The following is a 14,028-nucleotide window of genomic DNA, read 5'->3' on the forward strand; positions in this document are numbered from 1 at the left end:
AGGCAGAACAGCCCGGCCCCCGCCCGTTGACCCCGATGCAGGAAGCGGAAGACCCCCGCCCGGCGGCCTCGCCTGCATCCGGGCTCGCGCCGCGCCCGGCCCCGGCGGACGGCAGCTCCTCGCCCTCGCCTGTCGGCGGCGGATCTCCGGTGAGCGGGGGGAGCGGAGCGCGCGCTGCCTTCGCGGGAGAGCTGCCGGGGGGGGCGGGGCGCGCCGCGTGCCTTCTCCGCTCCCCGCCGAGCGCCCGCAGCCCCGCAGGGCTCGCGAGCCGTAGCTGCAGCCGGCGCAGGAAGGCCGGGGAGGCTTCGGGGGCGCCGCTGCCTCTTGCGCCTTTGGCCGCGGCCGCTGAGGCGGGCCAGCAGGAGACGAGATCCGCGAAACCGTGGCGCGGCCGGGCTAGGCGCGGCGGTGGGGGGGGGGCTGCTCCGCCGGCCCCCAGTCGAGGGGCCGGGCGGTGGCGCTTGCGAGGGAGGGAGGCTCCCGCTGGGTCTCTCGGCCGCGCCGCCGGAGCCTCTTTCCCGCAGCCCCGCACGCCTGGCCCGGCCTCGGAGCCCCCGTGGAAGGGGCGGGCGGCTGGCTCTGCGCCGGCGGCGAGGCGCAGGGAGTTGCTGCGCTTCCCTTTTGTGCCGTGGCTGAAGGGAGCCGAGAGGAGGAGGCGGCTGCCGCCAGATGATGGGGCCAAGTGCTGGCAATAGACTTCCAAGGTGGGAAGGGCCTAATGGTGATGTGCCCCAGAATAGGATTGAAAGCGGTGCCGCCGCCCCCCCCCCGCGGGGAGGAAAGGAAGAAAAGGCTGCTGTGTGGGGCAGGGAATACCGAAGATTTTGGAGCTGCGGATGTAGACGGGGCGCCGGCAGAAAGGGCCGTGGGTGCGTTTGGCTGGCTGGTGGAGTAGCGGTGTGTCTTGTTTAGCCTGCGTGTGAAGGCTGGATCTGTTTTGTTGGGAGAATGGTGTAATTGTGACACTGCACAAATGGATAGTTATCACGCATCAAGTATAAGTACAATTTAGCTTGTTAAATGTTGATGGGAAAGGCAAAATGCGGATGCAAAGGGTCCAAGAGGCGATAATGAACATTTGGGCAGGTGTATGCCTGTCAGGGTTTGTGATATACATAAATGTGACTTGGATGCTCGTGAAATATGACATTAAGCAGCTCAAATCAGAAAATTAATTTGACAAGACTACAGAATGTGTGCTTGATAGGGAAAATATAACACAATTCACTATAAATGGAGAAAAACTAAGAAATAAATTTGTATCCCTCTGTGAAGATGAGAAAATGGGCATACAAATTTTAAAATACTTACTAGGGTAGTTTGTGGTCTTTGGCACGGAATGAATGGTTATTATTTATTAATTAAATTGGTACAATTTAATAAATATTTTATCTGCATGCAAAATTGGGAGCATTTCAAGAAACATAGATGCTGGGAGGGGGGGCAAGTGAATGTGGTTTAAGGAAGAACCCCTTGCAGTGCAGGAGCTGAATGTTGATTAGTTTTAGGTGGAATTTCTTTTCTTTTTTAACCTCTTGACTTTAACTCCTTTGGCTTATTATTCCTTGTTTTCGTATAAAGTTGCTTTTCCTGAAATGTAGCAACAGCATGACTGAGAGGGTTGCAAGCTGTCTGGGGAATTCAGGGGCTAACATCCCTTGATCTTTCAAGCCCAGCTTAGTGTACTGTGTGAATCCAGCCATTGATGCAGCATGTGCTTGATAGTATGTATCCTCTCTGGGACGGATGCTTGCATTCGCTTTGGGCATGTCCCAGCCCTGGGCTCGAGAAGATTGCAGCGGGACTCCCAGGCAGGGTCTAGAGGGGGCTTGAAAGGGCCAAACCAGGGAGGAGGAGACCCCAGCTTGGAGCAGGAGAATATGGGAAGAGGGTTGATGTGCTGGTTCTCCAGAACTGCAGGCCGCAAATGTGCCTGGGAACGGGTTGCCTTGCTGCCCCTTGGCAGAGTCCCCTCCACGGTCTGTCAGAGTCGGGTGGAGCAAGGCCTTGGCTCTCGGCTTCCGCACAGCTGGCCAGGAAGAAAGGCCCTTTTGTGCCTTTTTTCTGCGGGCAGTTAATTAAACGGATGCTGGCTGAGAGGCTGCAGCCCTATTAATTGGATAAATCAGCCGGTCTGACATGCAGGGAAGTTCCTCCAGACCTGCTGGAGGGAAATCTGGAGCCTCAGAGGGATTGTCTTGACTCCCGTGCAGGTTTTCTGCTTGCTCTTTCTTCTCAACCCTCAGCTGTGCCCAGCAACCCTCTGCTGCTGGTGTGGAGTCTTTCGCCCAGGCTGGTCCAAATGAGGCGTGTAGCAAGAGGACAGGCTCGGATCTGGGGGGGCTTACAGGGGCCTTTTTGCTCTTGGCGGGTTCTGAAAGAGGCCTGGAGCCTCCAGATGTATCTGCAGACCATCCTGTGGGTTGAGGAGGGCCAGTGCATCCCATGGCAGGAAGGGGCCTGCCTGTCGTCTGGAGGCAACGCGGCGGGGGGGGGGAGCACCTCCTCTAAAAGGCCAGCAGCCCAGGGGAGTTTTTCTTGGCCATCAAACAATCAGAAGAGGAGAAAATGTTAATGGAGCCCTCAAAGCCGAGAGGGGTTTAGGGTGGGCAGTTTCAGTGACCCAAAGGTCTGCGGCGAGACGAGTCGGCCCAAGCACAAGGCTCCAGCTCAGCGCTTGCCTCAGTGAGGCCAGAATCCTGCCAAATGGCAGAGAGGCCCGGGAGAATCCGCCGGCTGGATTTGAGCTTTGTTGAGGGGGAGGAGGAGGAAGCAGTGGGAACCTTGACCCCACCCTTAACCAGAAAGGTAGAAAGGAACCTTTAACCAAGAAAACTGTAAGGGGGGACAGATTTCAGCTACCACTCAGGAGAAGTAACACTTCCAGATCATAGAATCACAGGATTCTCTTATATTTATAACTGTGATAGAATCACAAGATTTTCTTGGCATTAAGGAGCACAACTCAGTGTGTGGCCCTCAGTGCAACTATAGCTACATGGAGAGAAGCGTGCTGTGGGCTACCTCTCTCTTTGGCCCAGCACTCTTCAGCATCTTCATAAACTAAAGGAGTCAGAAGGAGAATTAACGACTGTTACTGACTTAACAATTGCAGTGATTCACTTGGCAAATGTGGCAAGAAAACTTGTAAAATGGAGCAAAACTCAACAAATCTTTCACTTAGCAACATAAATTCTGGGCTCAGTTGTGGTTGTAAATTGAGAATTAGCCATTTATTTATTTATTTATTTATTTATTTATTTATTTTATGAGACTTATATACCGCTTTAAGTGCAAGCACTCTCTAAGCGGTGTACACCAGTAAGCAATGTATATATATATTTACATTGCCCCCAACAATCTGGGTCCTCATTTTACCTACCCCGGAAGGATGGAAGGCTGAGTCAACCTTGAGCCGGTGAGATTTGAACATGCGGACAGCCTCCCTAATGCAGAAGAGAGGATTTGAGATAAGCTTAAATTTTAGGCTTTTCTCTCCTGTCCTTTGGAGGCAACGTGCTGTGGGCCCTCCGTTTTCTATCTGGCCTAAGAAGCGCTCCCCATCTCCAGCCTTTACACCGTCCCAGAAAGGGCCAGGTGGGAAGGGCCATCACAGCCCCCCCCCCCGTTCTGCTGGGAGAGCCCAGGTGCTTTTGCAGCCACCGCCCTGACCAAGGGAGCATCCCCCCACCATCCAGTCAGCACTGATGAAGAAGCGAAACAGGTGATGCTTTCCCAGAGGCATCTGACATTTTGAGGAATGATTTAATATTTGGAATTTCAAAATATTGCATGCATTTTTCTCGCAGAGACTGATTCCATTAGGGAAATCTGCCCGTATGGGTTTGGCTGGAGACCTGCAAACTGCAGGGCTGGCCGTGATGCCTTCTGATCTGTTTATCCTGAAAATAAGAGGCGCTTCTCCTTGAGGCATTGCAGCAGCGCATCTTCTGTGTACGGCCAGGGGTGGACTGGCAGCTGCCTCTCGGGTGCTTCCAAGGGAAAAAGAGAGGATGCTGGGGGTTTCTGAGGCAGGGCCCTTGGGGGGGGGGAGGTGCAGTTGGCTCTTGCTGCTCTTCTCACACCTTTTGGGGCCCTGAGCTGGTGTGGTTTGACTTCTTGCCTGTTTCATTGTGTAATCACAACCTTTCTCACTCTTGCTCTTTTCCCCCCCTCCCCAGGTTCAGATTTTGGTTGAGCACTTGCCAGAAGTATATTGAAAAGTTGCGGGCACAGAGAGCAGCACAAGGAAGAGCCATACTGCAGCTCCATGTCTGACAGATGCCACACGAAGGGAGATGCTGCTGCGCTGACTGGGCATTACCTGGGCTACCCAGGGGTGGTTGCTGCGGACCAAAGGTGCTGGGAGAGCCCAGTCCAGCCAGGAGACCTTGCTCCGTGGCAGCGCTGCAGATACACTGCCCTCTCATCAGCCCCGGGAAGCAGAGGGCCTCCTCGGAGGCGAGGCGCACCCATGGGGAGGGGCAGCAGCTCTCAGCATCCTGGCTGGGGGCCTCAAGGAGGCGGCTTCTTAAGCCCGAGAATGTCGGTGTGGCTCTGATAGCAGCTGCTCTCTCTCCCTCTGCACGAGGCCCAGCATTCTGAAGCTAGGAAGAAGAGGCAGAGAGGCCCCCAATTCCTCCTGGGGTCACGGCAGTCTCCAAGAGAAAAAGGTCTTCTCTGGACAGAGACATTTTCAAAACATGAGAACTCAGACGGCAAGGAGGCCCTGTGAGTTTTTCTTCTGCAGTTAAAGGTCGGGTTCCCGAAGGTGGAGGTTCTCGTTTTGTGTGCTTCAGTGCCGGAAGACCATCTCTGGGCTGGTCTGTGGGACTTTCATGGCTCAGAAGGAGTAGTCCAGTGGAGTCCAACTCTTGACCAGCCCTGCTCCCCCCTCCCCTTTTCCATTGGCTGCAGCTGTGTGGAGGGGGCCTTCTCCTCAGAGTCCGCCATGAAGTTTTCCTTGCGTTTCTGGTTCCTCTCCACGGCGTTCCTGCTTGTCTTCATCATGTCACTGCTCTTCACCTATTCCCACCACAGCATAGCATACCTGGACCTCGGTGGACTAAACGGACTCCACCGGGTGAAGCTGGTGCCCAGTTACGCTGGCATGCAGCGCCTGAGCAAGGAGGGGCTCTTGGTGAAGAGCTGTGCCTGCCACCGGTGCACCATGGAGTCCAGTGACACCGCATGGTTCGACAGCCGCTTTGATGGCAACATCTCCCCAGTGTGGACCAAAGAGAACGTGGACTTGCCGTTGGACGTCCAGAGGTGGTGGATGGTGAGTCCTGTTGGCTCTTTGCCCAAACAGAAGCAGCTGCTCAGCTCCTGCACACAAACACGCACAGCTGTCTCTTTCTAGCGCTGCCTCTTAATATGGATATGCTGCCCAGGTGCAGAACTCTGGTGGGCCTCCAAGGGGAGGCTCCTCTTAGCGGCCGTCTCTGGGGCCTCCGTAGGGGCAAAAGAGGGAAAGGATCCATTGGACTTTGGGATGCCGATTGGGTGAAACTTGGCTCTCCTCTTTCTCTGCCAGAAGAGGGCAATCCTTGTCCACCTGTCCTGCTCCTACTTCTATGGGCCCTTAGATGCCCATCTGGTCCTGGGTCTGGGGCCAACCTCACTATCCCAGAGGAGAATTTCCTAGGATATCTGGCGTACCCCAGCTTTGACGAGGCACTAGAGGGGTGCTGCTTTTCTTGATCCAGGGAAGCGGAAGCTTCTTGAAGTATTGCAGCCCATATTCATCTAATATTCCTGGGGCTGAGCTGAGAGCGCTTCACAGCAAATCCATGCCTGTTATAGCTAAATTCAGTCAGTCATTGTTAACAGTAATGCAACAAGAACAAATATCACAAAGCAATGTTGGTGATATAATGGTGGCTATCTGGCAAACATTAAAACTGAAAAAGGGTCTTTGAAAGATCTTTGAGACTCAGTGTTACCTCAGATGGGGCAGCATTGCCTCCAGATGCCAGGTATGGGGCGGGCGGGGGAGGACGGTCAGTGGATGGAAAAGAGGTCGTCTCGGGCTGCTGCTAGTGAGCTGCCCCCAGAAGCATCTGGTTGGCTGTTGCAAAAAGAAGACACTGGACCAGGTGGGCCTTGTCCCAATTCAGTGGAGCTATTCAGTTCCTCAGATTACCCTCCAACAAGCAAAGGGAACTTTGATAATCTAAAGAGGATCTCTTACAGAGGAGACTCTGAAAGATTTTGATGAGCATTTAATGGCTGCAGACCATTTCGTTGCAACTGAGGTGGAGATGTGCCCCAAAGATGAGTCTCTTCTGTGTGTTTTAGGTTTCCCTGCTTTACACTAGGTTTATTCTGCCAAAATAATCAGCAGTGTGATCAGTGCTCATGACTCAAGCTCAGCCCTCCTGTCCTCTCTCTCAGAAGCCCCCCCAGACCTTTTCAGCTGCTGCAAATGGTCCCACTTCTTCTACAGATGCTGCAGCCCCAGTTCAAGTCCCACAACCTTCACGAAGTGCTGAGCAAGCTCTTCCAGATTGTTCCCGGAGAGGATCCATACAGGTCCCGGGAATCTCCGTTCTGCCGGCGCTGTGCTGTCGTGGGCAACTCCGGGAACTTGCGCGGCTCCAGCTACGGCCAAGACATCAACGGGCACGACTTTGTCATGAGGTGAGGAGCGAAGGGGGGGAGAGGAGGCGCGGAAAGGAGGAACTGGAACTCTGGCAAGGGGCTGCAAGCAAGCAACCTGCGCAAGGGAGATATTTACCGCTGCTTTAATTGCACTCTAATCTTAAATGTGAATTTGTCTAAAAATATATTGATCCAAACAAAACAGGCACAGAATTGGATCCTCAGAAATTTTTCTTAGTGTTTCATCCTAAGCCAAGCAGGATGGTTAAATGTTTGTGGCCTTCAATTAGATGGGGCCAACTGTCTTAGCAGCTTTGATTCTCCAGATAGGTCACTATGTATGATAGCTGTTCCTGTACAGTTCTGACTGCAGGCAGCATAGTTGTGAACCAAACTGATCAGTACAATTTGTTACATACATCTGCCTAACAGCACCTGCAAACTTCAATAGTATGCCACGAATCGGATCCAGGGTTGTGGCATTCACCAGCTTGCATTTATACGTGAGATTCAGGAAGGGAACCAGCAGAAAATAAACTATCTGCCTTTTCTAGAAAGGAAGCAAGAAGCCAAGCAAGAGCCATAAGTGAAAATCATAAAACAGATTTTTCCTGAAGACCAAAGTTCCTTGATCACACCATTCCCAGCATCCTCCCCTCCTGCCTTGGGCGATGTCTGTCCATCTGTTGGAAGAATAGATGAACCCGCATCTCCTGTGCCTCACACACTTTTGCTTTCTTTCCTAGCTCTTTGGAGCCTTTAGATGTTCTCCTCAACCTCTGTTGGTGGTGTAATTTGTTTCAACATGAAACATTCAGCTTATCATCAACCAGACTTTGCGCTTGTTTCTGTTAAATTTCAGTCAATGACTTTTAACTTATTTTTCCAGCCATCAGGATCAATTTCATTTCTGTTTCTAAGAAATTAAGTATCTCACCCAATTTTAGATTATTTGAAGATGTGATAAACATTCCCCTTCCAGTTCCTCATCCAAGCCATTATAATGTTGGAGAACCCAGAACTCATCCTTGGGGCTCCCTATTTGCTAACTCTACAATTTAGATAAGCCTGTCAAGAAATTACTTAATTAAAATAAGGTTATTTCAGGGTTAACACTGACCACCAAAATGGGACATGTTCCTTTTTTTAAAGAAATCATGGGGAAAACATACGTAGGTAAATATCTATGGAGATTCTCATGGTTGTCCCAAAGGTGCTTTTTCAAAAGGCAACTGGTCTGTTTTTTTTTTTTCCTCTTCATCCAAGAAGCCTTTGGGGTTCACTGAAGAAGCTTCTTGGATGAGAGGCGAAACGTTTTAGAAAAAAAAACAAGTCCAGTTGCCTTTTGACAAAGCACCTTTGGGACATACGTAGCTAAATTTTATAGCCAAACCTCTCCAAGTATGGGAAGGTGGAAAATTCCAACCTTGATTCCTCTAGCGCAATGTATTATATCACTGCTGTGCACTCCATGATCTTGGTGACAAAAAAGAATCTGCTTCCTATGCTTACTCAGGAGTAGGCAGAAGAAATGGACAGTCTTGTGGGGGAGGCAGATTCCTTCTTCAAGAATCAAGGTGTAAAACATCCTTTTCCTTTCTACAGAATAAATCAGGCACCTACAGTGGGCTTTGAGGCAGATGTTGGGAGCAGGACAACCCACCACTTCATGTACCCCGAGAGTGCCAAGAACTTGCCTGCCAATGTCAGTTTTGTTCTAGTGCCCTTCAAAGCCTTGGACCTGCTATGGATCGCCAGCGCCCTCTCAACAGGCCAGATCCGATTGTACGTATCCCTGAGGGAAGTTTGAGGAGTGCGGACCTGGTTATTTGGGGGAAGGATCTACCCCTCTCCTTTTCACCCCTTTTCAAAGGGGATCTGATTTACTGTAGCTGCCACGGTGCTGTCTTGGCTGGCACTTATTCCACCCGAGGTACTCGATGCCTGTGGCCAAAATGGCGGCAGCTACCCTGTACGTATGCCTCATGCTGCCCTAGTCGCCTCTGCTTGGAATATGTCTTTCCAGGCAGGGCTGCCCGTGAAGATGACTCGGAAGCTACACCTGGCCCAGAATGTGCAGTACAGGCAGCTACACTTCCGAACTCCCCTGTACTGCTACCATTCCCTGTGTTGCAGGCTTCCAGGTGCAATTCATGGTACTGGTGGTCACCCAGGAAGCCCTGCACAGCAGAGGAGCAGTATTAGAGGGGGGTTCTCTATCTCCAGTTGCTGTCATCCTGCAAGATCCGATACCATTGCCATGCTCTGTGTCTCTTATGAGACCCCAAAGTGGTGCCTTCTCTGAGCCCCCATGAGCAACGTCCATCCCAGGACTCCAATGGCGCCAACCCTGGTGGCCTTTCAGAAGGACCCAAAGGCCCTCCTGGGCACAACTGCCACTGGCTCTTCGAGCGGGAGTCACAGATCCAGAAGAATCCCCAGATTATGCACAGGGTCTGTTTGGGGCAGTGCCACCCCATCCAAGACCAAAGGTGGCAACTCTCCATGGGCCAAAGAACCCCAAACCCAGAGCCACTCAAGCCTTGCCAGGGTTCAGTTTCAACCCATTGCTCCCCATCCAGCCCCAACAGCCTCCAGGCCCTGCGAGAGGCAGGGAACTCACGGCATCGCTTAACCCACCATGGGTTGACGTGTACAGCTGGGTATCAACAGCATATTGATGATACCTCAGTCCATGGTGATGGATGAATAGGCCGCCCATCTTATCTCTAGGTAAACTCTTGGAATCCCTCTGAGTAAAATTCTCCTTTACATACTGTGCCCTGAGGGGTAGGTGAGGGTTAGGTATCTTGTTGCTGTGCTGGGGCAGAAGCAGCTGATCCTGGCTGGGGGAGGCATCTGCCATCTTTGCCTGTTTCACTTCTGGAGTGGCCCAGTTCTTCCAGCTCCGTCCCTACCTGTTACCTCTGGCAGCTGCTCTTCCCCCCCCCCAGCCCTTCCCTCCTGGACGGGAGCAGGAGGAGCGCAGGTGGCCTTCTTGGTTTCACACCACAGGACCCTTGATGCCTTGCTTGTTCTCTCCCATGCCTCTTGTAGTACTTACGCACCAGTGAAGCCGTTCCTCCGGGTGGACAAAGAGAGGGTAAGTTAGATACAGGTTATTTACTGATTTCCTTCAACATTTATATATTCGCCATGATGTGCCGTATCCCCAGGGTTACTCAAAATTAAGGGAAGGAAAACACTATATGAGAAAACACACAAAATAATGATAGAGCACCAACACCCCCCCCCCCGAGCTTCCCAGTGCCCGAGTGAAGAAAACCTGCCCAAGCTGCCCCTTGATTGGCTCGGCATCCCTTCAGCAGATAGAAAGGAGGACGGATTAGCCACCCAGGCAGATTTTGCCAATTAGCCTTTAATTTGTACTCCTGTGTTCAGCAGAGGATTGGGCTGGATGGACCCTGGGAATGGTAAATCCGTCATGTTTGCTTTTCCTTGTTTTAAAGTACTTGGTGGTTGCAGAAAGCCTGGCCAGGTCTTAGTTGTGAATCTCTGCGGGGCTTCTCCGTGAACTATTGTCACCCAGAGACCTGAAATTGGGCTTGCTGAGCAAAAAGCCTCATCTTGACTACTCCTTTGGTTTACTGCCTTTAGGTTCAGATCTACAATCCCGCATTCTTCAAATATATCCATGACCGGTGGACAGAGCACCATGGCCGCTATCCCTCCACAGGCATGTTGGTGCTGTTTTTCGCCCTACATGTTTGCGATGAGGTCAGTTTTGATAGGCCAAGTAAGTTGTCCTAGTGGGAGTCACAGCAGCATTCCTGCTGATTAAATGATGCACATACGTCTATTTTGAATTTTGAAAACTGAGAGTTTTAGTTCTATTTTCTTCCTCAGATATGGGATGTGCAGAAAGGGGGCTGAGTTGTAGCCTGTTGTTCTCAGAAACAGGAAGCAAAGTAGAAGAGTAGGCTATCCCCTGAACACTCAGCTGATGTCTCGGGCTTTGGGCTGGTCATGTATCAGTGAAGGATCTGGATGAAGGGGCAGAAAAGGTGGGGTAATGAACCAGGATGGATCACTAAAGCCACAGGAAAGAAGAGCTAGGATAGTAGCTGAGAGACATACTCAAGCAGAGGCCAAGCAGCCATTAGTCAAGGATCTGGCATTGCCCTGATCATCTCTGAGGTCTCTTCTGACTCCATGAAGCTTGAACTCAAGAGTTGTCATTCTTGGATACCCTGTATGTGTGTGTGTGTGTGTGTGTGTTGGCGTGGTGAGTGGGAATCCTTTGGATGCCACTGAAAACCTGCTTTGGAAAAAGGCTGAAAGTGGGAGTGTTGGCCAAATAATCAAGAGGAAGACAGAAATAGCGCTGACTTTTGGGTGCCAGAGAAGGAGCCCCAGCAGTAGAACAGATTATTCCTCCAGATTATTGTTTTATGTGAAGTCAGACATTTTTTTCTTGTTCTGGGTGGGGTAGAAACTAATGTTCATTGAGGGAAAGAATATCAGTCTTTTCTGAATCCCATAAATTTTGGGCTCATTTCAGTAGAAAACGTGGGATGGCATCCAGGTTGCCTGGAGTTCCCCCACTGAGTGGGTCTTCTCTCTCTCTCTTTCCCGACTGGCAGGTGAACGTCTTTGGATTCGGGGCAGACGGCCATGGCAACTGGCACCACTACTGGGAGAACAACCGCTATGCTGGGGAGTTCCGGAAAACCGGAGTGCACGATGCAGACTTTGAGGCCCACATTGTGGACATCCTGGAGAAGATGAACAAGATCAGCGTTTATCGTGGTAACTGAGGTTTCCAGCTGCTGCTGGGCAGTCGGGCTGTCGGTGGACGGGTGAGGAGTGGAGGTTCTCCTGTACCTGATGCCCTGTTTGGCAAAGCTCTTCTTTGAAGATGAAGATGGAGTGGCTGACACCAAAGCCGAGGTGGTTCCAGTGAAGCAGATGCAAGCAGGGACCAGCTCTTCTTCTTTCTTAGAACAAACCAACAAGATTCAGGAGCCTCCGAAACAGCCGAGCAACGGAGGAGAACAGTAGCAGCAGCAGTTCAGCCCTCCCCCTCCTCCTCCATTTGTGCTTCTGCCACGTCTGACTCTAAGATTGAGACCCTCTTTTGTCTCCCAACAAGCACCACAAGGGGCACATCCAGACTCTTTTTTTTAAAGTCTTTTTTCAGTAAATGAGAACAGCTTTCTGCCTTTGCCCCAGGAAGTTGTTTTTCTTTTTTGTTCAAGGAGGTGCCAGGCTGGATTGTATTTTTGTCCCAGGCACGTAAACTCATGTAGAAACCTTGGAGGGGAAGCCAGGAAGAGCCTGCAGCTTTTCTGGAGATTGTAGGAAAACTGACATCTAGCTGAGGGCATGGAGTGTTTGGAACGAGGGTAGATGCTCTTGTTCCCGGAGCACCCAAGAAATCCTGCCGAAGCGCACAGACTCTGCAGGCTGCGGCTTGGACTCGTCATTTCTGTCCTGCCTTCCAATATGGCAGGTTGGCTTCATCCCTTTCCTACAGGTTCCTGTCAGCCAGACCTCCTCCCTCTCTCTCTCCGCTGGACATAGTTTCGGTCACATGGCAGGGATGCAAGGAAGGCCTGTCCTTCAAAGCTCCCCCTCCAGATTGCAGCCTTTCTCCAGGGGAAGAAGGGGCGGTTGACAAATGAATCACATGGAGTCAGAATCCTGATGCCTTCCAGGATTTAATCCACAAGCGATTAACATTTTCTAGGCCACTAAAACTGTCAGAGCTGGCGGTTTTATTCCCGCATTCACCTTGTTAGCCAAGGAGAGGGCTTCATGCCATTTACCCCTGTCTGTTCCATTCCTGCCTGCTCTCCTTCACTGAGAGCAAGAGAAGGGGCTCCACAGTGAGCCCGGCTGCCTTCTCTTGCTCTGGGTGCAAGAAACAGGTCACTTCCCCGTTGCTTTGGCAATTAAGGTCTTGTAGACAAATGGCAAAAACAAGTTGCCCGTAATCAGTTTTCTTCAAAAGGACAATCCCAGCAAACAGTATTAAATCAGTGCTTTCTTTCTTGAAATAATTGAATTCTACGGCATGAAGTAGCTGTGGCAATGGTGGCTTTTCGTTACAAGCATAACTAACAATAGTTCTCCAAGATGTTTTTGGAGCACTAAAAAGTAAGAAATAGCAGCAATCAGGGATCTCTAAGCCCTAGTGGGTCAATAGCTTCTGGCCGACACCAGGGCAGCTTTCTATGGTCATATCAAAGTGGAGGGTGCCCTCCCCAATGGTGCTGGATCGCCCTTGTGCTTCTGGGACAGCATCAAATCTTATTGCCGCCCCTCCCTGCCCCTACATGTCTCCTGCAGCTGGATTGCAGTCTCACTTTGGTGTGACCTGAGATACCCCTCTGAACTCTCTAGCTTGGTGTCTTGAGCCGCAGATACCTGCAACCAAGGAGATGGTGGGTTCAAGTATCCACAGGATCCCTTGACCTTTTTGCCTTCTCTCGACCATTGTTTCTCCCCAAAGGAGATTGGGGAAAGGTCAAAACTGACTATGGGGCCAACAGATGGTGGCCAGTGTCATCAGAACTGACCTGGAGTTGGCCCTTCGATGGTCTACAAATATCATGTTGCTTTGATTCTACAAACAAGAATTGTGTGACCTTGAGCTCTTTTCCCCTTGATCCTGAGGTACCAGTTGGATGCATGGGCATGGTACTCCCTGGGCTTGGGGGGTTCAGGGCTGGGAGCCGTAGCCTTCTGCCAACTTCTTCCCACATCAGTTGCAATTGCAGTGCCTCCAGCTCACTAGGACACCGTTTCCAGGAGGCTTCCTTAATGAACTGTTGATAGCTCTTCACACATCTTTATCCCGGTGTCCCTGGATGGCACTGCATGGCGTGGCATGGGCTGATGGGAGGCTGGCTAATCCCAGGGGCTTCTGCGGCTGGCAGAATGGCTGCCTGGCTGCCATTATTTCTTGGACTGGACCCACACCCGGTGTCAGAATGAGGGACAACGCTATGAAGTAGGGAGGTGTTCTGGTCCCTGATGGTCCAGCCTCACCTTCTTCCTGTCCCAGAACAGTCCTTGCCAAAGCAGCTGCTGCTTCAGCTCCGGAGGTTGGGGGCCCTGGCCGCCCATTTCTTGCTATCAGGCAAACCCAAGGCCTGCTTTTGGACTGTGGCTCATGGGGCAGGGACTGCGGTCATGGCCTGATTCTTGCAAACCTTACAAGCTTAGGAGGCCATGCAGCCAAAGGGTTTGTTTTCCTTGGAACCTGCCAACGCTTCAAACCAGTGATGCTGCCCCTCGTTTTGTTATTTTTTAACTCCACAGGCTACAGTGTGAAAGAATTGGATTTGTTTTGTGTTCTGCTACACAAAATAAAAGCTGTACTTTTTCTTTCTGGGGTCTCCTGGTCTTTATGCTGCACGTGTCTTGGATCCTTTTACAGCCCCGTGAGATGCTCAACGG

At 51.3% G+C, this 14,028-nt stretch overlaps 1 protein-coding gene across 3 annotated transcripts; it reads left to right on the forward strand.

Moving 5' to 3' along the window:
* Nucleotides 1–12: 12 nt before the first annotated feature.
* ST3GAL2 (ST3 beta-galactoside alpha-2,3-sialyltransferase 2) lies at nt 13–13,959 on the forward strand. Of its 3 annotated transcripts, none has more exons than XM_039353594.1 (7): nt 13–149; nt 4,182–5,281; nt 6,449–6,642; nt 8,209–8,388; nt 9,661–9,706; nt 10,222–10,341; nt 11,208–13,959. In XM_039353594.1, exons 2-7 carry the CDS (start codon nt 4,952–4,954, stop codon nt 11,379–11,381), a joined length of 1,044 nt encoding a protein of 347 aa, XP_039209528.1. In that variant the 5' UTR covers nt 13–149; nt 4,182–4,951; the 3' UTR covers nt 11,382–13,959. The 3 variants fall into 3 exon arrangements, with proteins under 3 accessions (XP_039209528.1, XP_039209529.1, XP_039209530.1); XM_039353595.1 differs by lacking the exon at nt 13–149 and adding an exon at nt 163–704; XM_039353596.1 differs by lacking the exon at nt 13–149 and adding an exon at nt 747–869.
* Nucleotides 13,960–14,028: the final 69 nt, after the last annotated feature.

Source organism: Crotalus tigris, unplaced genomic scaffold (assembly GCF_016545835.1).
Source record: "Crotalus tigris isolate CLP2741 ecotype Arizona unplaced genomic scaffold, ASM1654583v1 scf7180000018525.42219311030:4301911, whole genome shotgun sequence".
Taxonomy (NCBI): Eukaryota; Metazoa; Chordata; class Lepidosauria; order Squamata; family Viperidae; genus Crotalus; species Crotalus tigris.